This window comes from Chiloscyllium punctatum, chromosome 38, assembly GCF_047496795.1.
Source record: "Chiloscyllium punctatum isolate Juve2018m chromosome 38, sChiPun1.3, whole genome shotgun sequence".
Taxonomy (NCBI): Eukaryota; Metazoa; Chordata; class Chondrichthyes; order Orectolobiformes; family Hemiscylliidae; genus Chiloscyllium; species Chiloscyllium punctatum.
The window spans coordinates 28,403,338-28,427,134 of record NC_092776.1 but is presented as its reverse complement, the minus strand read 5'-3'; the positions used below and the strand labels follow the sequence as shown (position 1 = coordinate 28,427,134).

Sequence of the window (23,797 nt, the reverse complement as noted above, 5' to 3'; positions counted from 1 at the left end):
AATGTCTATCACATCAATATAACCTGTAGCAAGATGTTAACAAACACTTTGTGAAGAGATTTGTCTAGTTTGACGAGGAAATTATCTTCTTCAATCAAATTACACCAAATAGGCCTTGTAGTCTTGGATACTGGACAAGGGGAGCAACTTATTGCTTATATATCACAGCAGCCATAGAACAATGTTGAACTAAGTAAGACAGAGACAGATGACTATGAGCTTATTTGTAAGGCAAAAGTGAAATGTGGTGATCATAGAATCCCTACAATTTGGAAGCAGGCCATTTGGCACATTGAGTTACACCAACCCGAAGAAAAACATCCCACCTAGACCTACCCACCCAGCACCATGCATTTCCTATGGCTAATCCACCTGGCCTGCACACTATTGGCAATTTTCCATAGCCAATCCAACAGAGTGCACATCTTTGGACTATGGAAGGAAACCTATACAGGCATGGGGAGGATTTGTAAACTCCACATAGACAGTCACTCAAGGGTGGAATCGAACCTGGCTCCCTGGCACTGTAAGGTAGCAGTGCTAACCACTGAGCCATCATCTTACTTTTACTTGGAATCCAGTCTACAACAGCATCAATAGAACACAAATGGAATTTTAACTCCTCTGCATTAAGACTCTGGTCTCTTACTTACAGAACCCCCAAGGCCACTGTCTGCCAGGGCTATTAAACACACATCAACAAATGGGTTTCACCCTTCAAGGGCCAAAAGACCAAGGCTGAAGTTAGATCACCCTACCCTCATTTTTCTCTTCCACACCCACACCCTAACATGCACTTAATATTAATATCTTATACCCAGTTGGTGACATCTACAAACTGAAAAATAGAAATTGCAGTAACTGAAAACACCAGCGGACTTCAAACACATTCCAGTCTACAGCAGCCAGTTATGACATTTATTACAAAGAGATCCTAAATATTGTTTTCTCCACAGATGGTGTGTTATCCACATTAAAGAACTTTATTGCTGATGTCTGGAAGGTTTATACTATTTTAGATGATTTAATTGATTTCATGCAAATAACAGCCATTTTCTTCATTATGTAGACATATGCAGGTGATACAATATTCCCTTTTGATATTATGGTACACTTGCAAATAAATTAAGAAAAATGTTTCCCAAGCACTGTTTCAGGATGATGAAATGGGGAACTGCTGGCATGGGAATACAGGTACGAGCAATTAATTGACATTAACTTGGGAGTACAAATTGGGGTCAGTGTTCACAAAAGAGAAATGTTCACTAATATGATTATCATAAAGTTAATGTGTTGTGTGTTGTAAAGCTAACTGATATCAAATAGGAGCCCAACGTTTGTGAGCTCAAGTGCCCAAAAGAGTTCCAGAGGCCATCCCACAGACTGAGGAAAAGGATGCCCTGTTTGAGGCAACTGTTTTCAAATTTGGCTGACTAACAGGGGTATCTAGGGCAGGGAGATCCAGAATTTCCTTTTTGACCCAGAGGACCATTTCTGCATTTTCAAGCCCACAAGGAATCAAACAAAAAAAAGGACACTTACCATGCTTCTTTGTATTTGGACCTAGTTCATGTGAACAGTAGATTGCACCTGGTGTGGATTTGCACTAATTCTGATTATCCTCCTCAACATCAACCTCATCAAATTAGCGAATTAACAACATCTCTTCTTCCTCAGGCAGCTGAGAAAATTTGACATGAGGCAAATATCCTTGCCAACTTTCATAGGTGCGCCATTGAGAACATTCTATCTGGATGTATCACTACCTGGTATGGCAAATGTACCATTCAAGATCAGAGACGGCTACAGAGAGTGATGAACTCAGCCCAGACAATCACAAAAGCCAACCTCCCATCTACAGAATCCATCTACCAGGCCCACTGTCAAGGAAAGGCCGCCAGCATTCTCAAAGATTCGTCCCACCCTGGCAATGCTTCTCTACAATTGGGGAGAAGGTACAGAAGTCTGAACATACACACCAGCCAGTTTCGAAACAGTTTCTACCCTACTGCTGTTGGAATACTGAATGGACTTACAAACTCTTGGCATTCGCCTGGACCTGTGTTTTGGTTTTTGCCACTGTTTTCCTATTAGTAACTTATCTATGCTATTTAACTATGTGATCTGCTGTATTGCTCGCAAGACAAAGCTTTTCACTGTGCCTCATTTCACAACAATAAATTTAAATCAATTCAAATTGTACAATAATATCATCTCAGTATCTGATGTGAGTAATTAAAGAGAATCACAGCAGCTTGGGTCAGGTATCCAAGGTTCCTAAGATGTAAGATTGCAGTCGTCCACTTTATGGAAATATTTTAATGATTAAAATAGTCATCTGCGGTTATGTTCCTTTTCCTCAGGTTGACTGTAACAGTTGGGTTCGTTAATATTGTGTTGGTCAATATAACCATTTATGTTTCCTTTGTTGCCTGCCTTTTCAATCAGAAGAAGTGAACATCAGTGTAATATGTGCTTCAGTTTCATCTTAAACTAGTACCATGAGACATTATTTTCCAGTCAAGATTGGTGGCAGAGTAGGATGCTCCAACTAGAGCTCCTCTGCTCCTTCAGTTTATTTTTCATTTTCACTCTCTTTTTTCCCCTTTATGATGTTTGCTTCTGAGGTAAAGTGGGCTGGAGACATGGACTGGAGCGGGGACAGCCAGCAGACTGGATGCACTAGTGGAGCAGGACAGACATTGGACTGGGGACCAGTGTGGGCAGTCAGCAGCTTGTGAGCCTAGTTAGACAAGGTGTGGAAGTCACCTGTACTGATTTACTGCAGGCCCTTTATGGGGGTAGACTGTAATGCTTTTTTTTAAAACTTTATTTCTCATTTTTTTCTAAACTATACTCTGGATAATGATAAGTTAGGTAACTTTTCTCCTTTCTTTTTCCCTTTACTTCTCTATTTTGTATCTCATCTCACTAGAGGCGATATTATGAAGTTTTCACTATTCTCTTATATCTCCATATTTGAATACATGTGACAATAAAGGATATTCTATTCTATTCTAATTTACAACATTTACAAATATCATTCCCAACACCCGCACTCAGCAGCAACAGTTTGTACTATCTACAAGATACACTGCAGAAATTCACCAAGGCTCCTTAGACAGAAGCTGTCATATCCACAGCCGCTTCCATCCAGAAGGACTAAGGTAGCAGATACATAGGAGCCCCACCACCTGCAAGTTTCCTGCCAAGCCATTCGCCATCCTGACTTGGAAAGATATGACTGTTATTCCCATATCATAGGGTAAAAATACTGGAACTACCTCCCTAATGGCGTTGTCGGTCAACCTCAAATGGCCTCCTTCTGTATGTTAAAATGTTATGATTCTTTAAGTGGACTGCAAAGGCAACTCACTACCATCTTCTCAAAGGCAACTAGGGATGAGCAATAAATGTTGGCCCACATTCCATGAATGATTAAGAATAAACATAAAGCTTGAGTAGCTGCACACAGTGTATGTAGTAATCTCAGTGACAGCCATCAGCATCAGCTACCTTATTATTTTGCTTGAACCTCCAATGCTGTCAATATGGTAAATCCACAATATTATTTAAATGTAATCCAGAACAGCATGAACACAAGAAACAATATAAGTAAAAAGTAAACTTAAAACCAATAACAACGGGAAACAATGAAAAATGTGTAGAATCGGTCATTGACAATTAACATCTTCAAATTGATCCATGAAACAGGTGTGTACCTGAGCTCTAGCTATCAATTCTCTGTTCTAAACCTACTTATGTGGTTCATTAGACATTCATTGGCTGAAGAATATTTATAGCCTCTAGTGAGATGAGAAAATGAGTTCAGTTGAAGGAATATCTTACAATGGCCTCAGCTTGCCACAAGGTTACAATTAAGAGAAAGCAAGTTCATGTGACTTTGCATCACACCCTTAATGATGCACACTGTGCCTCAATAGCTTTAATTCCTTAAAATACAACTTGGTGTCAATTGTTGTTCCATAATATCCCCATGAATCACTTTTGGGCATTTTATTACAGGTTGTTCTGCTATAACATACGTTTCATCAGTGCAAATTGGCAATTGACAAATCATGGACATTGTTTGGATAGTGTGAGATTTCTACTGAACATGTATAGTGATTTGCTATTAGCGATCTTCTACAGTGCAATTTCCTATAGCGGTTTTCCATAGTGCGATTTTCTATAACATGAGGCTACAGAGGAACACAAATGTTGCATTATAAACTGATTTATGAATGCACGTTTTTATTGTCATTGTATAAATAAAAACTTAAGAATGAAAAGCTGAGTACGAGAGTGAGAGGTTATGAGAAAGTGCAGTAATTAAACTGGCCTTTTATTCTGGTTGTGAATGTGTTACATTTTGGTTGTTTCATTTCAGGTGAGGAACAAAATCTAAGTAATTTTATGTGGGGCTGTTCTACAAGTATATTTTAAACAGGTTTTGTTTTGGTAGGACTATTTTTAATGAGTATGTAAATTAGCTCACTAAGCTGCAAGATTTGTTTTCAGACATTTCTTGGTTTCTTAAGGTGTGTAATGTCATTTCAGGTTCTTTTTTTTGAAGGGAAAGTCAATAGGATCGAAATCGATGTGTTTATTGATGATGTTCTGGTTAGAATGCAATGCCTCTAAGAATTCTCGTACGTGCTTTTGTTTTGCCCGTCCCTTTGTTTTGCCCGCCCTTGGATGTGTGTGTTGCCCCAGTCAAAGTGGTGTCCTTCTTTGTCTGTATGAATGGAAACTAGTGATAGTGGGTCATGTCTTTTGGTGGCTAGTTGGTGTTCGTGTATCCTGGTGGCAAGTTTCCTGCTAGTTTGTCCGATGTAGTGTTTTTTACATGGTACCTTGTAAATGACGTTAGTTTTGCTGGTAGTATCTAATGGATCCTTGAGGTTCATTAGTTGCTGTTTAAGTGTGTTGTTAGATTTATGGGCTACCATGATGCCAAGGAGTCTGAGGAGTCTGGAAGTAATTTCTGATATATCTTTGATGTAAGGTAATGTGGCTATAGTTTTTGATTGCACAAAAAAAGAACCGGAAATGACATCACCCACCTTAAGAAACCAAGACCTATAAATAGAGAGGCAGGACATACCACCAGCACTTCACTGGAGACTCTCATTGATGATGTTACCTAGTATGGTGATGAAACATCGAAAACAAATCTTCCAGCTCAGCGAGCTAATTTACATACTCATAGTCAACCTGAGCTACAAATCTTCGCAAAAATCACTAACTATTTTTAATTGTTATTTGCATATAAATTATTTTTTGATTCTGAATTATGTTATGATCCTTGCTGAAACTAATACTGGACAAGGCAGATCTGAGAGTGAAACCTGGCTTGTTAGATTTTTTTCAAACTATGGAGGCCAGTTACCAGAGGATACAAGTGTAATTTTAACAAACAATAAAGTGTACATTGAACAAGAAAAAAATTACATATGACACTAGATAAAACATTGGAATAGTTTCATTATAGACCTTATAAAAGGATATAAATTTACATTATTTCTTTAATCCCAGCAATGCCCTCAAAAACACCAAAACCTCGCTGAAGAATAGTATGTCCTCACTAAGGCTTCTTTCTCAGACTCAGGTTGGTACCACTACAGGAGAAAGTGAGGACTGCAGATGCTGGACATAAGAGTCGAAAAGTGAGGCACTGGAAAAGCACAGCAGGTCAGGGTGAATCTGAGGAGCAGCAGAGTTGATGTTTTGAGCAGTCCTGATGAAGGGCTTATGCCCAAAATATTGACTGTTCTGCTCTTCGGATGCTGCCTGACCTGCTGTGCTTTTCCAGCATCACACTTTTCAACTCTGGTACAGCTACAATTGGTTTCCTTTTCAGCGATTTTTCTATGCAGTCACTTGATGCTTTTTACCTTCCTCTATTGTCTCTTCTTGGGACACCTAAGACAAACTGCAAATTAAACTCACTACCCTCTAATTTCAGAGCAACTATATGAGTTTTCTAAACACAGTACCCTGCAGTTCTTCCCTCTCTTGCATACACCGCCCAGGGGCTGACTGGATTTTCAGATTGTTCTTTCTCTGCATAGATTGTATGTCTGTCGTGAAGCAAGAGCATAGTTTTTCCTCTCCCATTTTGTGTGCACTGAACTGTTCACCTCAAGCATTTAATACATCTTTAAAATGAATGTAAGCAAAACAGACCTTCAGACTTCTTGTCTCCAACCCTCCAAGGATGCTCAAAAATGAAACTAAATCATGTCTTCTCTTCTTAACACACAAGGTACAACATATAAATTTAAGTTACAATTTTACATTGTTCTCAACAATTGCTAGCACTGGAGAAGACAGGGCAGCTATTAGTTGTGATGACTTAATTAATTTTAATTATAGGGATCAGGGATTCTTACATTCAACAAATCACAAAGTATGTATAAACCAACAAAAATAAGAAATGTTAGAGAAACTAGAAAGAAAATCCAGTAATTATAGATATACTTCACATGAAATTTAACTATAATTGTTTCTGTACTTTGATCGAAGTTTCCAGTCTCCCTTTGCTTTAGAAAAGACATTTATTTCGTACTCTACTCCTCATATTTGAAAATCCCATGTCTGTTCACCTGCTTCTTAACTTTTCTGTCCACCTGTAACATCTCTTCATTACACAATCCTTAATATTGAAAATGTTCAAAACAGGTAACAACTATTACTGTATGGCTTTAAAACTATGAATGTTCTTAACTTACAGATTGTTTTAACATTATAAGTTTTCAACAGAGTGTAGGGGGGCATATAAAATATGCCAAGTAGCTTCTTCCTGCCTAGCCCCAATCCAGTTTTGACCATTTAGGAAGAGAAAAGCACCATTTCATCACCTCCTCCCTTGCCTTGCAATGTTTATAATTGCCACTGGTCTGCTTGGCAATTAAGACCTTTGATCCACCTCCACAGCCATAAAACACTAGGCAGTGGCAGGCAGGCCTAAGTGCAATGGCTATTTAAAACTGCTTTTTTGAAAAGGCAAAGAGGAAGGGGGTCACATCAATCACAGGGTGCCCTGCAGCCCCCACCAAGATGTCACCCCTACCTGCCACTTTGTCCCTCTGTACCTGAATGAGAAAACAAAAATCTTCATTTAATTTTGCAGAAGCAAGTCCTTGTTCAGGGGACACTCCTGATGCAGTGGTAGTGTCCCTACCCCCAGACTAGGTTGAAGTCTCAACTGTTTCAGTGGTGTATAATAATATCCCTGAACAGGTTGATTAGAAAAGTAGGAGAAAGTGAGAACTGCAGATGCTGGAGATCAGAGTCAAAGAGTGTGGTGCTGGAAAAGCACAGCCGGTCAGGCGGCATCTAAGGAGCAAGAGAATCGACATTTCGAGCAGAAGCCCTTCATCAAGAATGAGCCTGAGGAAGGGCTTATGCTTAAAACACAGATTCTCCTGCTCCTTGGATGCTGCTGACCAGCTGTGCTTTTCCAGCAATACACTCTCGACTCTGTTTAGAAAAGTAGGGGAAATAAAACATAATGGTGATGACCTGAATGAAAAAGATGATCCTCTGGGGAGAAAAAAAGCATTGGGAATTCATGGGGGAGTAATCCAAATTGCCATTAACCTGCTGACCTCAGTTCTTTGCAGGCATGGTCTTTTCAATCCTGACCTTGAAGTCTATTCCCTCATTGTTGGAAGTACGATAAAGTTCCCTGAGTTGGCTTCTGCTTATCCTAAATTTTACTCCATTATGTCTCATGACTTCAAAAGGTATAGTCTCACAGCATACTTTGGATATCTTTGCAGATAACTAGGTTCTTTGGATAGGTTTTAGAATTCTGATATTTTATCCTATATGTAGATTAGGCAGTTCTGTTTCTGCATATGTTACTTTACCATTTCATTCACTTTGATTTTCAAGGCAATATATGCAGTTAATTTGACTGCTGTAAGTTGTACCATTGATTCCAATGATTCAGGTATTCATTGTAATGACTTAATGGGGAACAGCACTAGAACTCAAGCCCCACTATTTCTGGAATCATCACAAAAGTTAAGGATTTCATTAAGAACGCATAATTGGCCAGTTTACATGTATTTTAGACCTACATAACAGAAAGCATAGACCAAATATCTATATTGGACAAGAATTATTTTTAAAGTACGTAAATAAGTTCTAGCTGCAGGTAAAGTCACAAAATGTTGGCGTAAGTTTTAGTTAATTAAAATTCTAACCTTATAAATGCCCCCTTACATACAAACACCTACAAATGTGCATACACAGTAGGGAAAAAAAAAGGTGTTGGGAATGGAGGGAAAACAGTGAAAGTACTTCAATGATCTCTGTTTACAGTATCCACTGACATGGTTCTTTTGTTCACAATGCCATTTCCTTTTCTGGATGCTTCCATTCGTTTGCATGAAGCACAAAATGGCTGCTTCACTAATAAAAGATCTTTGACTTATCAATTAAAAATCACAGCTTATAGCAACTGTTGCAGGGAAAATAAATGGGTATTCTTCAAGCTGAAAGCAGTTTTTACGGCAGAGAGCAAGAAGAGCTACAAAGCTGGTAGAGGTCTGATAGCTCCTCACTATTTTGCTGTTCAGCAACCTGAGAACCAATCACATTGTTGTTGGCAGGCAGAGGGTCTAGGGCATTGATAACTAGTCAGTAGTCCTCAAACCATCTGCCATTTTTTGCCATGCAAAGCTACATTTGTACTCAACCCCTCAACTCCAGTTCATATGCAAACTACACTTCAACCACTGCTGGAACCAGCTGCTGTGTAAAGAGTGTTTCCAGTGAGAGTCAGGTTACTTGGTTTCAAAACATGCGGCAATTCTCTAGGCAGTTCTTGGTTTTAAAACCGTTCCTTTCTCATTTCTTTTCTCAAATACAGAAAAATAAAAATACATAGTCTTTACAATATCCATCAGGATTCTGACTGGTTGGATGTTTGCAGTAGCTCCCATATCAATGTTGGCTTTGAGTATGTGTTTGCCAAAAGTCTTTGAGCACATGATGTCAACAGGAGCAAAAGCCTGTTTTATTTTGTCCACACAATATTAACAATGCAGCAAGCTTGTTCACTTTCTAGTTTGAAGTTATTCCATTCCAGAAATGTTATTTATGCAGAAAAACGGTCATCTCACTTCAACACGTTGCTCACCCACCCTGACAATGACATAGAGCCAATCATCCAACTCATTCTTCAAGAGAACTGAGAGCACATTGGAGATGAATGCCTCAAGCCAAAGAAACTTGTAAGGGTGGAAAATGTGAGTAAAGAGTTAAATGTTAGTGGTTGAATGGGATACTGTATTAGAACTTGGGTGTATATATTGTTAAGTTCTAGAAAAAGTTAATTATAATGTTATTCTAAAATTAGCTGCCCATATGTGAAAGAAACCATGTCATATGACATCAGATCACATGGGACCGGAGCCACAGCAGTCCTTTCTTAGTATGTCTTGTAAATCGTTATATTTAATAAATCATGTTAATGTTCACTCACAAATGGTTAGACATTATGGTTTGTTTGAAGGTCACAGTGCAACTATGTTCTGCAAAGTGATGACTGAAACTGGATCATATTTTCACAAGTGCCATCTAATGTTTTCACTGTGGTTACGTCCCAAATGTGTTTTAACATAAAGAACTACAACAAAAGGCACAGATTTCATTCAAAACAATTACCTAGCCTTTGAGTGAGATTAACCTCAATGTGGAGTACTCCTCAAAACTGAAATATAACCTTTCTGCTACAGCTAGTTTTTCTCATAGATGTAAGATGATGATTTATTCCAAATGAAAAGTGTTTTTCTATTATTAAAATGTTTTGTTAATTAAACAACAAATGCTTGCTGACCCCAGCAACAAACAGCATCAGCCCTTAGCAACAGCAATGCCCCAGCACTTCAATAAATTCCAACATTTCCCGACATAATGGCATGACCCAAATGGGAATTATGTGCCTTTTAAGCAAGATTTAGCTGATCACTGATTACACACTAAGCCGTATTTATCAAAACACATGGAATGTCGACAAAGTATTTTTAAAGAAACTATGCTGTTCATACTCTCAGTTTGCTAGAGTTCATTTTAACCATAGATACCACTCCTTGGTTAAACGTACACATTCCTGAATGGTGTTGTTACAACATGTCAAACTGCTCTCAGACTGAACAAACTGCTTCCAGTCCGTTTTCAGTAAAAACTGACACTTTCTGATTTCATTGAATATTTCAGGTTCTCTCCAACACCAACCACCCACCCCCACCATACATTCCCAACACAGCCCCCACATTTTGAATAGTTTTGAGTTCACTTACCTTATTTCTTACACTGTTCCACAATACACACTTCTAAAACAAACTCCAGAGTTTGTCACCTATATTCTCTAAGGGAACTTCCTGAGTCACAAGATTAAGAACAATCTGTGGCAGGTGAATGCTGGGAAGCAGGCCAAAGGTCAGCTCTTCAGCGTCAAGAATCAAATTACAGACTGAACTACTCTGCCAGCCGAACCAAGTACAGCGGTGTCCTGGGACAAGCACAAACATCTTTGCATAAAAGATCAGTTACTATTTGTTTTGCCTTGTGTTTTATTTAATTCTTCATTCAATGCTTGACACATCCTTTTTTTTAGAAAGATATGCACACTAAACATTGATTTCACATTGAAGTATCCTATAACATTTCGTTAAGAGTCAATGCCCTACTTTTTGACAAGTCCCCAAAAAAGAAGCATATCAATCCGTGATCTGATAAAGTATTGATTCATCAATGAACCTGATCATGCAGATGACTAACTTTAGTTAGTTAGAGGTACTTCTCAACAAGATCTGAAATGGAACATTTCCACTACTTTACATTGTCATTTAAATGCAGACTTCAAGATGACCATCCCAGTGACTTAAAATGCAGCAAGTCTGACATTTCCAAATCTGCAATCATCCATCACAATTAAAGACTCTGCACTTCTTCATTCGTGCCTCGCTTAAAAGCAAGGATACTACATTCGCAGATCATATGGCAATTCCACAGAAATGAGAAAATATTCCTTCTCCAAATAAAAATGGTTTTTAAAAGTTTTGTGTTTGTCCCAAATGATTTGAAATAGTTCTTTTGAAAAGTCAATGACCGAAAATGGTAACCTTATGTTTCTGTCTCAGCAGATGTTGCCTGACCCACTGCGTGTTTCCTGAAGAAGGGCTTATGCCCGAAACGTCGATTCTCCTGCTCCTTTGATGCTGCCTGACCTGCTGTGCTTTTCCAGCAACACATTTTTCACCACTGTGTGTGTTTCCAGCATTTCCTGTTTTCATTTAAAAAACCATAAGGTTGAATTTTCCCATTTGCTGCTCAAGTGTGACAGTAACGGAGTCTAATGGCAACCAGTCCACCATAAACTATGGAAAGGTTTCCCACCTGATCTTTTGCTTTTCACCTAATTAATTATGAAACAGAGTTGGTGGGCATGGTTTTCAGAGAATCATGTGAGCAGGGAGGTGGCAATGCTGGAGAGACCTTCCAACTTACACACTACTCCAACACCATTTTTGAAGCCCAGCTGCACATCAATTCAGTGACAGGACCCAGCAACATGCCTCAGAAAAAAAGACAAACTAGCTCCCTATTTCCAGGACCAGGAGCTGGAGGTGCTGGTAGACAGGGTGATGGGGCGATACTTATAAACAAGGTGATGAAGTTGCTATCTTCATCTCCTCCAGCATCTTTGGAAGTTTCACAGTTATGCTTTTGGCCAGCTTTTGCCTCTTTTGAAGTCATTGCCATTAACCTCAGCATCATTGACATGCCAATGTCCAATTTGTGAGGATCAATGGTATGGTATAAAAAGCCTTTGGCCAGCATTTGAAGGCTCAGCATGTTCACTCTGTGAGCATTGCAAGTGAACAACAAAAGGGTTGCAAATTAAATGTAGTTACAGTTTGCAAATGCAAGATTCATGTATTTGTTGCTTCATGTCCTGGCATCCAGCAGAGATCACATGCTTTCGCCCATCAAACTGACACTGACTCTGCTCATTCTGTGTGTGTTGTCCCAGCCATTTTACAGTTGCAGTTAGCATCTCAAGACAACAAGTGATGGCAGGGAATACAGCTTACAATGGACACCACCTGGTCGCCAGGTGACCCCCAGACCCTCCAAATTCCCTTTTCTTTTCAGACTACCCCGACAGACCATTTCCACTCAGAACCCCTATGTGAAGACTCACCACATTGAACTTTGCTTCTAACTGTCCTCCCTGCCCCTGAGCTGCAAACTTACACCTGAACTATTCCCTGCCTGCTCCTCCACACTCCCCAAGATGTAGCCTGGTCAAATCCGTGAGCGTGTTGCTTCTTCCTGCGTGCAACTGTTGACAATGGAACACGGCTTGAGATGCTGTTTCATACTGAACTACATGGAAGCTCTTTATGGTCAACAGCAAACTAAAATCACCAGGGATCCATCCTACCCTCCATGTCAAGAATTCTTGACACTAATTTGTTCACATTGGGTAGCAGAATAGGAAACTACATATTAATATGGTAAATTGTGCAGTTAATAAGGTCATTAATAAGCAATAATCTCCCAAATGGGAAACTAGCCATTCCTAGCGGGAATCTCGCCTCGATAGCCAGAACCTGTTTAAAAGGTGCAAAGAGTTGCTCGCAATATCAAGACAGGATTTATCAGCCTTCTGGCACTCAGCTCTGCCACATTTCTCATCATTGACCATGTCACTTCAGGCCCCTATAAGATTCTGCTCATTATCCCAAAAAAGTTGTATATCAGGAGATGGAAAGGAAGAAAGAACTCAAGAAAATTATGATTGCTTGGGAAGTGTTAATTATTGGGGTAGGAGGATGACAAATCTTTGGATCCTGATGGGTTTCACTCTGAGCTCTTAAAAAAAAACGACTAATGAGATAGTTGATGCACTGGTTTTAATTTTCCAAGCTTCCCTAGTTTCTCACAAGATCCAATTAGATTGGAAAATACCAAGTGTGATTCCTTTATTCAAAATGGGAGCAAGTCAGAAAACAGGAAACTACAGGCCAGTTAACTTAACACTAGCAAAACATTGGAAGGTATTATTAAAGACATGAGATCAGGACACCTAGAAAAATTCAAAGAAATCAGGCAGAGTCAACATACTTTTGTGGAAGGGAAATCATGGGTAAATAATTTATTGGAGTTCTTTGGAGAAGTAAGATGTGTTGTACGTAAAGGGGATATTCGCATGGGGGAAAATATGTCATAGAGCTCAGTGGATAGCCTCAACTTTTAGAATTGACTTGGATGAAAGGACTGAAAATACAGTTGCTAAATTTGCCAATGACACTAAGGTCAGTCAGAAAATAAGTTGTGCAGAGAAAATTGAGAGACAAAGAGATATTGACAGGTTAAATTAATGGGCAAAAACCTGACAAGTAGAGTAAAATGTGAGTTAGGTGAAATTGTCCGTTTCAACAGGAAGAATAAAAATAAAGCGTATTATCTAAATGGCGAGAGATTGCAGAGCTCTGGGATTCAGAGAGATCTAAGCATCTTCATGCATGAACAGCAAAATGTTAAAATGTATGTTCAGCAGGTAATGAGGAAAACTAATAAAATGTTATTGTTTTTTGAGAGTGGAGTAAGTAGACAGGTATGCTTCCATTATACAGAGAATAGTTGGGAACATATTTGGAATACTGTGCATAATATTGGTCTCCTTATTTAAGGAAGAACGTAAATGCATTGGAAGTGGTTTGAAGAAGTTTTATTGAACTAATACCTGCAATGGGTGGTTCGGAATATGAGGAAATGTTAGACAGGTTAAGTTTGTATCCACTGGAGTTAGAAGAAAGAGTCGACTTGATTGAAACATATAAAATCCCAAGAGGTTTTGACAGGGTGAATGTGGAAAGAATGTTTCCCCTTATGGGAGGATCTAAAACTAAGAGTGACTGTTTCAATTCAAGGGCCTCCCATTTAAGACAAAGATGAGGATAATTATTTTCACACTGAAGGTTGAGAGCCTCTTCCTCAAAAGCGGTCTTTGAGCATATTAAAACGCAGAGATAGATAATTTCCTGACGGGCAGAGGGGTGACAAGTTATCAAAGTAGGTAGGATTGTGACATAATCAGATCAGCCACAGTCTTATTGAATTGTGGAGCAGGTTGGAGGAGCTAGGAGGCCTACTCCTGCTTGTAATTCTTATGTTGGAATGTATGTTCCCTTGTTCAACCTAAATTAAATTCAAACTGATTTATATTCATACCAGTGGATTGACTTATCATTAAAACATCAGTAAATCAATTACAGTTCATTCATGTCAAACATAAAAAACAACGCTGCCGAGAAATGCTGATTTAACTTGTTCAGGCCTTGGCAGAGCTGATTTTAGGGAAACATTCTGTATTGGGGCGCCTTCTAGTGGTATATGCAGAATAAGATATTATGCCTTAAATTCTACTGTTCAGCCCAGGTAAACTCATATTCATAGAGTGACCTAGTGATTATTAACTTGAATTTATCAGTGTGCAGCCAAGTTGTCAGAATATTTCTGAAATATTTGCTGCAAGCCCAATGCATCAGTTTTTAGTCATTTCTTTGTGAGAGTTTGACTCAGAACTCTGCTCGCTCCAGTCTTCCCAATGTTGTCCTGAATGTAATTGTTGACCCTGACTGAGCATGCCTCAATAAATAGTTACCCCCATTTACTGCCTTGTCTAACTGATCATTCTTCTTGTGTGAGTTCAAACAGTAAATGGCAGCCAAGCTTTCATAACAGAGAATGCATTTCAGCTGATCCTATCTCCGTGAAGGCCCTCACAGTGAACATTTTGAGCAGGGTCACCGAAGCAGAATCAATAACCTAATCGTAGAAATTGGTCTGCACAGCAATTATTTTTCTGGCACTACTTCAGACCGCACTAAAGCCTCAACATAATATGGAGAAGGTGCGTACACATTGCCAAACGGTAGAGCAAAGATTCCTTGGATTTTAAGGGGGGAGGTAGCATATTCCCCAGCCTCTGACTGGAACATCTGTGATCAGCCGATTCACCGGAAACCTAGCTATCCCACTGTGAAATTGTACTGAGACAGTCCTAACTGATTCAGAGGAGGACTCCCACCATACTGTCTGATATGAAGTCCCACCCTAAACGGCAAACCAAGCAAAGACCCTGCTGGGACTACAAGCAATGTTAAAGAAGAAGAGTCACAGAATTCAGACAGGTTCAGAGAGCGTGGCACGTGTGAGGGTGCAGGGTGATGGGGATAATCATGTTTTCGAGGAAATAACCCCCTCCTGGCCAAGCACAGACCACATACTGAAAAGCAGTAAGAGGTCCTGAAATGGCCATTAATTGGCCACAAGGGCTTCAACAGTGGGTGGGCTGCCTGAAACTGTTCCCACCTATATTAATATCGGAGACCACTCAGCAATAGGAGGGAAGCAGACGTCAAACCACCCATTTTATTTCCCGGAGAGTTGACCTAAGCCCCGATCCTGCAACAATATTTACCTGAACGCCATGGCAATTCCAGCAGCAGCCCAAACTTTAATTCCTCTTCACCAGAAGGCTCTTCATGTTTTGTTGACAATACAGAGGCCTGAGGCTCTGTATCTGCACAGTGCCAATCTCACCATTTAGGCAGAATGGGAGAGGGGAAGATGGGAGTCAGGGGCCGTCAAGTCTGCACACAAAAATGGGCATGGCCTAATTTCTAGGCCCCTGACTGAATTTATTTTGTTTCCAAACACAGAACTTCATTCAATAGCTGAGGTCAGATAACTCAGGGCGGAATACACATCAACCCTGGTGCTTTCTTCTCTGTAGGATTTGTGTTGAATTTTCAACATCAGTTGGACATATTCCTGGAAGTATTACCTCATTACCTTTTGTCTCCAACAACTTGCCCAGAACATTCCTTTCAGTGGTACCCTAACAAGTCCACATTTGGAATGAAAGCTACATGTGAATCTGATACACAAAAGATGCAGCTCACAGCAAAAGGCCATTTCAAAGTTCAGATGTGCATTTGGTCCATGTATTATACAGAACAACCTTGATTATCCAAATGAGATGGGTGGGGAGTATTTTATTCAGGTAACTAACTGTCCGGATAATGGATAACATCTTTACAGGACCTTGAAATCTTGTTCAGAGAATCCAAAATTTAGATACTTGACATTCTGATAGCTGAGGTTGTTCTGTATTAGCATGCATCTCTGGAGGTAGCAGTTGGTATTACTGAAATCTGTTTCTTACAAGCTGATGCTTTTAGCACTGCATTAGAATTACTGTACTTTAAGTGAGTGGATTCAAAAAATATGACACACTGGTGCAGCTAAGATCGACTGTTCTTTTACCATTACTTCATGCTGGGTTGCATGCACTTCATAAACTTCAGGAATATGAGAACTCTGGAATGAGACAAACAGTGAATGAAGATTTGCACGTGAGAAGCAGCAAGCCAAGCAAAGTTCCAGCCCAACACCATGAGGTTAGAGCGACTGTTTAGTTAAGTGCTATTTTACAATACCTGTGTGGTCTCTTCATTTGATGGTAATGAGGTTATTATGTCAGAATCAGATGCCTTTGGCTAAAAAACAATCAAAATGTAAATAACCTAACGAGTTTGACCAGCCATATTTATTGTAGTATTTGTCCTCTTCAAACTCTCTTTATTAACTATAAAATTTCAACAGTTGGAACCATCATCTTTAAACAAAGGTCAGACAAAAAAAATTGAAAAGACATACACCTTCAGGAAAAGATGCCTGTCAAGATGTTTGTATTGATTATTTTTAAGTACAGATTTCAAATAAACCACATTGATATGCACGGTCACATAACTTGACCCTTGTCATTGTGATAAAAGTGACAAATTCTTTCCATGCTATGGACATCTTCTAACAAAGAAGATCAAAAATATACAATTCACAGAAAAAGGGGGCAATGGATGTTGTGGTGTGCAAAGTGCAGTATTGTTCTAGTGTTCTGAGTTAGGCAACGGATGGGGCCAGACTAGATCACTATCAAAGTTGCTGATGCTGAGTAAAAATATGGAGCAATTGGTCTCAGTCAGTTTTCATTTTAATTTTACTAAATAGTTTTAAGCTATACTAGCAGATGTCTCAGTCTACATGATCAAGAAGAAACAGGCAGTGTCGGAGTCCCTTGAGTTCATCTCATTGACCAAACAGTTCTGGAGGGTGAAGCCAGAGACCAATCTGTAGCAACTGTGCTGACTGTACTGGGCATATGAAGCAGCCCAGAGGACAATGATGATAGGAACTCAGATAATTAGGGAAAGAGAAAATCATTTCTTTGGCTGCAAATGTGAATCCAGGATGGTTTGAGGCCTCTCTGGTGCCAGGGTCAAGAATGTTCTATCTATCTATACACAAAAGGATGTTAGGAACTCTTTTCCACAAATGGCAATGGATGCTGGATCTGTTGTTAATTTTAAAATCTATGAAAGATAATTTTTTGTTCAGCAAATCTATTAAGGGATATGGGCTAAAAGCAGGTATATGGAGTTAGGTGACAGACCATTGAATGGTGGAACAGGCTCAAGGGGCTGGATGGCTTATTCCTGTTCCTATATTGCTGAACAGCTGGAGAGCACCCTGAGTGAGGATTGTGAATTGTTGCCTGTTGTGGTCCACATGGATATCAATGACATAGTTAGAAAAAAGGGATGTGGTGCAACAGTCAGAGGTTAGGGAGATAGGTAGGAAATTAGCAAGAAGAGACTCAAATATATTAATCTCTGAATTATTCCCAGTACCACATGCATGCGATTATTCAAAAGAGTAGGATAGAGTAGATTAATGTATGGCAGAGTTGGTGCAGAGGGAAGGGCTTTCGCTTCTAGGAACATTGGAATCAGTTCTAGTGAAACCTGTGTGGTTGTACAGCCTGGATGTGTTTCATCTAAACCAAGCTGAGACCAATTTTCTTGTCGGCGATTCATTCGTACTATTGGGAGGGTTTTAACTAACAGGCACCAGGCGGTGAGGCTAGAAGGAAATAGCAATGTGCAAAGAATATTGGGAGACACAGATACTACTAGAGTCAGAAATAGTGAGATATTAGGTGGCTTTGGCATCAGAGGTAAGTGGTAAAGTCAAAATTAGAGTTCAGTGTCTTGATGTGAATGCTAGTTATCTGATAAATAAGATCGGTGAATTTCAGGAGAGCAGATAACCCTATGAAAATATGATGTGTGCCAATAGCAGAGGTTTGAGTCAAGAAATGATAGGGCTAGGCATTAAATATTCCTGAGTACAAGTATTCAGGAAACATAGAAAGGAAAAAATCTCACTACCAATGAAGGAGAATATTGTAGTGCTGGAGAGAAAGAATATCACACAAGGCTGAAGGACAAAATCTATTTAGGTGGAGCTAAGGAACAAAATAATGCAATGAATTGGCTTGTTGTAGTCTACCTTCCACCAAGTTGTGAGAAAGATAATGAAGAACAAATTTCCAAAGGAATTACAAAGACATAAAAGAATTATTTAGTAGTAACAGAATGTTTATGTTGTCCAGGTATAAACTGGAATGGTGGTAGGATAAAGAGCTGAGGAGGATCAAGAGTTCTGAGAGTATGTTCACAAAAAAATTCCACATCAGTATGTTTCTATTTCAATGAGAAAGGAGGAATTGGTTCTTGGAAAGGAGGTTCTTGGGAATGAGGTGTGCAAATTGGATCAAGTGTCAGTATGTAAACATTTGGCTGCAGAATCATAAGGTTTAGGTTGGCTATAGAAAAGGGAAAGGAACAGTCTTGATCAAAAATAATTAATTAGATCCAATCTTTTATTCCTGAAGCTGGCTCTGGCCCAGATCAACTGAAATCAAAATGTAGCAGGTAAAACTGAAAATGAAAAATGGGTTACCTTTCAAGGTGAAATCTTTTGAGTACAATTAAGATATATTCCTACAAAAGGGAAAAAGTAAGGCAAGCAAATCCAGAGCTCCTTGGATAGTGTAAACAATAGAAATAAGATGAAGCAGAGAAATATGCTTATGACAAACGTCAGGTGGATAATACAGAACCTAGCTGAATGTTGAATCTCAGAGGATTACAAAAATTTGAGAAGTAAAGAGAATGACAAGAGACTAGCTGATTAAAGTAAATGCTAAAGTCTTCTTTAGGCATTTAATACAATAGAGTGGTTAAATGAAGAGTAGGGTTAGAGGTCAAAAGGCAATTTAGTGAAGGCAGGGAGTATGGTTGAGGTGCCAGATGAATATTTTGCATCTATTTTTACCAAGAAAGAAAAAGGATAGGTAGTTCAGACACTTGAAGGGTTTAAAATTGATATAGAGATGGTAGTTAAAGTTGATAAGGCTCCAGTACTGGATATGATATATCCAGGGATACAGAGAGAAGTTAGATTGGAAATTGTGGAGGCATGAGCTTTAACTTTTCAGACTCCTTCAGACTCATGGACTGAGGAATTGCAAATGTTGCACACTTGTTTCAAAATGGATGTGAAGATCATCTTAACAAACGCAGACCAATCCCATTAACCTAAATGGTGGAGATGATATTAGAAAAGATGCTTTGAAACAAAGGTTTATAAAAACTTGGCTTAATGCAGGTAAATTAGAGAAAAGTAGATAGATTTATTAATGATGAGTCATGCTTTGTTGAAATAACTTGATAACAATTTTAAATGAGGCCACAGGGTTGGTTATTGAGGGTAATTGTGGCATAAATGGACTTCCAAAAGGTATCTGACAAAGTGCCAGACACAGATTTGGTCATGAAGCTAGAGCTCATGGAATAAAATAAATAAACTGGTTGGTGGTCGGAAACAATAGTGATGAAAGTTTGATGCAAACTGGAGGACAGTTATTATGATGTTTCCGAGGAATTGGCGTTAGAACCCCTACATTATCTGACTTAGACTTTGTACAGGGTATAATTTCAAAATTTGCAATGAGAAAACAATTTTGAAACATGGTGAACCATAAAGAAGACAGTATAGACTTTAAAAAAAGATATGGATAGGTTAGTGGTTTGCATAGACAAGTGGAAGTTGAAATCTAATTGAGAGAAATGTGAAATGATTCACTTTGGTCAAAGAAAACAGAGACAATACAAAATAAAGGGGATGATTCTAAAGTGGGCGCAAGAGCAGAGGGACTTTGGGTGCATATGTGCTTGAAGCTTTGAAGGTGACAGAGCAGGTTGAAATAGCAATTAATAAAGCATTCAATACCCTGGACTTTATCAATAGGAATAATAAAGAAGCAACGACATGATGGTTAACCTGTGAGAAGAGGTGGAATTTGGAAAATTATTTTGAAAACTTGAATGCTCACTCAGGTTCCTGGCCATGGTGAAGCAGTTTCAAGAAAATCAGTTTTGACAAATCAATCACATAGCAATCCCTTGAGTGTCTTCCAGATCGCTGATGGTGTGATGCAGGGATGTTCACAAGCCCTGACCTTCTTCATCCTTTCTATCTCTTTGATGCTGCAGCAGGCAACAGAATATAAGCACATGGATGATGATGGGATAGTGTAGGGGGATGAGCTGAGAATAGTTCACGAATCGGCGCAACATCGAGGGCTGAAGGGCCTGGTCTGCGCTGTATTGTTCTATGTTCTCTATGTTCTAAGATTTCGAAGAGGCAGCTTATATACAGTTCCAGACTGATGGAGATCTTCTCAACCTTAGGCTTCTTCAGCCTCACACAAAGAGATAAAACAAAATTCATCCATGAACTTCTTTTCGCTGGTTACTGCATTCAGTCTGGCAACAATCAGTCAGACTTACAACATATAACATCATGTGCTTCAGAAGTAGCATCACTCTTCAGTCAAAAGATCAGTTAAAGAAAACTGAACTTCTATATCAGCCTGCTCCCCAAGAAAAATATAGATGACCATTGTCATCAAGGGAATCGAGATGAATAATGTCAAGCAATTTAGCCCTTTGGGAGACATCATCTAGTTTGATGCAACCATGGACATAGGCTTTTTTAAAGTAAACAGCAATATCACAGGGACTGCACATGAGTGTGCAGCAAATTCTGCCTTGAAGCACAGACCAAACTCAGTTTCAAAGCTGTAGTCTTTCTGTATGATGCTGGGTCACGGAGCTGGCACCACCCTCATGCACAAATACTGATGTCTTGGAAACAGCTAGTATCACCAGCATCCCCTGCCAAAGCCAACTGCACTGGACAGGTCACGTTGCTTAACAACTGGACAATAGTCACCAGCTCAAGACCATGTATATTGAGCATGCCCAGGTAAATAGAATAGAGGGACCCCACAGATTCCAAAGAAGGTGGGTGGGAGAATGAACTACGAGGAAGTTGCAGAGATGCTTCACTGTGATCTGGACAAGTTAAGGAAGTTAGCAAATACACAACAAATGTGGTATAATGTGAATAAATGTGAGCTTACCCACATATTAGCAAAAATAGGCAGGTAGATTATTAACTGAATGATGATCGATTAGGAAAAGGGGTGATGCACCGAGACATGGCTGTCCTCGTACAACAGTCCCTGGAAGCAATCGTGTAGGTGCAGCAGGCCATGAAGAAGAATTTTGTGTTCCAATTATACCGTGCCTTGGTGATACCATACCTGGAGTATTGTGTGCAATTTTGGTCTCCTTATTTGAGAAATGATATTCTGGCTATGGAAGGAGTGCACATGGATTTATCAGACTGATTCCTGGGATGGCAGGACTGCCAAACAAAGAGAGACTGGATCAGTTAGAACTATATTCACACGAGTTTAGAAGGATAAGGGAGGAATCTCATAGAAACCAAGAAAATTCTAAGAGGATCAGACAGTATAAATGCAGGAAGAATGTTCCCAATAACCGGGGAGTCTAAAACCAGGGGTCAGTCTATGGATAAGGAGTAGCTAATTAAGATTGAGATGAGGATTAGATTAGATTCCCTACAGTGTGGAAACATGCCCTTTGGCCCAACAAGTCCACACCAACCCTCTGAAGAGCAACCCACCCATTCCCCCATGATTAATCCACCCAACACTATGGGCAATTTAGCATGGCCAATTCACCTAACCTGCACATCTTTGGATTGTGGGAGGAAACCGGAGGAAACCCACGCAGACACTGGGAGAATGTGCAAACTCAGATAATTGCCCAAGCCGGGGATCGAACCCGGGTCCCTGGAGCTGTGAGGCAGCAGTGCTGAGCCATTGTGCCACCCAAAATCTGTGAGATTGGTGGGCCCTTGGAGTTGTCTGCCACTAAAAGCCATTGAGGCCAAAACATTAAATGTTTTCAAAAAGGAGATTGACTGAGTTCTTATGGATAAAGGGATCAAATATGAAAGCATGAAAAGGGTACTGAGTAGAATGATCAGCCATGATCACATTGAATGGTGGAAACTGCTTGGATGGCCAAATGGCATGCTCCTCTTCCTGTTTTCTCAGTTTCAATGTTTCAGGTCCCTCCCTGTGTGTCACATTGACCATGACCAGTGGGAATCACAAGTCAAAGATTGTGATGCCTAGAGGTGCGACACTCAGTGTGCTATCATTGAGACAAAGTGAAGAGCTCGCAAAACTAGAGAAGGATCAATTCAATTCAATTATTCACAGAGTAACTACACCAGCTGTGGATGAATCTGCCAGTCATTGATAGGTCTGACAATCCACTAACAGACCTGCAACCAATAAATACAAGATTTCTTAAGTCTTTGCCTGTGAGGAATGTCAAGAGAGTTTGGGCTTAATTGTAGTATTGCATCTGGTTCTGGGTACCACACTTTTGGATGGATGTGAAGGCAGTAGAGAAATTATTTTTGAGAATAATGCAGGGATGCAGAACATGTACAAAAATTGGAAATGTTTTGTTTGGAGAAGAGGAGGTTGAGAGAAGCTGTGATAGAGGTATTCAACATCATGAAAAGTCTGGATAGAATAAATAAGGAGAAACTGTTCCCATTGTTGAAAAGCTGGAGAACCAAAGAGCACATACTTAAGGTAATTGGCAAAATGAGAAACAACCTTGTCAAGTGGGAAGTGGTTAGGATCAGTATTGCACTGCCTGAGACTGTGATGGAGAAAGAGTCAATTAAGGCTTTGAAACAGAAATTGGATCATTATCCAAAAAGACTAAGGAGTGTAACTGGGTGATTTGCTTCTTCAGAAGGCCAGTGCAGACTGAACAGGCCAAACAGTCTCCTCTGTGTTGTGACCAATCTATTAGTCTACCTTTTGATCAAATTGGTGCAGCAGAGGGGAAAGTGATGATGAGAAGAAATAACTGAAAGACAAGATAAGTCTGAAAAATGACCAATATCTTTTTGAGTTAATTTAAGTTTTGTGATGCTTAATTCACAATTAAACTTTAGTATTTGCATTAATAAAAATAATTTAGCTAATTTATGAACAAATGGACATATTTACAAGCTGTTTTGAAATGAATTGAAAAGTAAAAGGCCATTTTGTCCGATAATTGCCTTCATCAAGAGTCTGGAACTGATTAAACCAGTCAACTTCATTACATTTTGTTGAATTATTTGAGGTAATTTACAAGAGTAGGAACATTTGCAAATAAGGTAAGATCACCACTATGACACAGTAGGTGTGTGGTACACAAACACCAAAGCCAACTTGGAAACTTATGCCTCAGTCTCATAACATAAGACATACGAAACGTGCATCTATAACTATTATCAAAGCTGAAAAAAGAACAAGATTAGATTTCTATTACATTGAAAATTGTGACCTGTTCTATATTAACATTCTGAATGCAAACAATATGAAACAATGCTAAATGTCATAAATCTAATCATG

The 23,797-nt window shown here is 39.3% G+C and overlaps 1 protein-coding gene across 3 annotated transcripts in view; it reads right to left on the bottom strand.

Moving 5' to 3' along the window:
- The window catches only part of tacc2 (transforming, acidic coiled-coil containing protein 2), a 264,812-nt gene that overhangs the window by 218,937 nt on the left and 22,078 nt on the right, over positions 1-23,797 (bottom strand). For all 3 annotated transcript variants that reach the window (XM_072557490.1, XM_072557491.1, XM_072557492.1), the window contains exon 3: positions 16,533-16,592. In XM_072557490.1, coding sequence (XP_072413591.1) covers positions 16,533-16,592 — 60 coding nt within the window. The remainder of the gene's footprint in view (positions 1-16,532; positions 16,593-23,797) is intronic.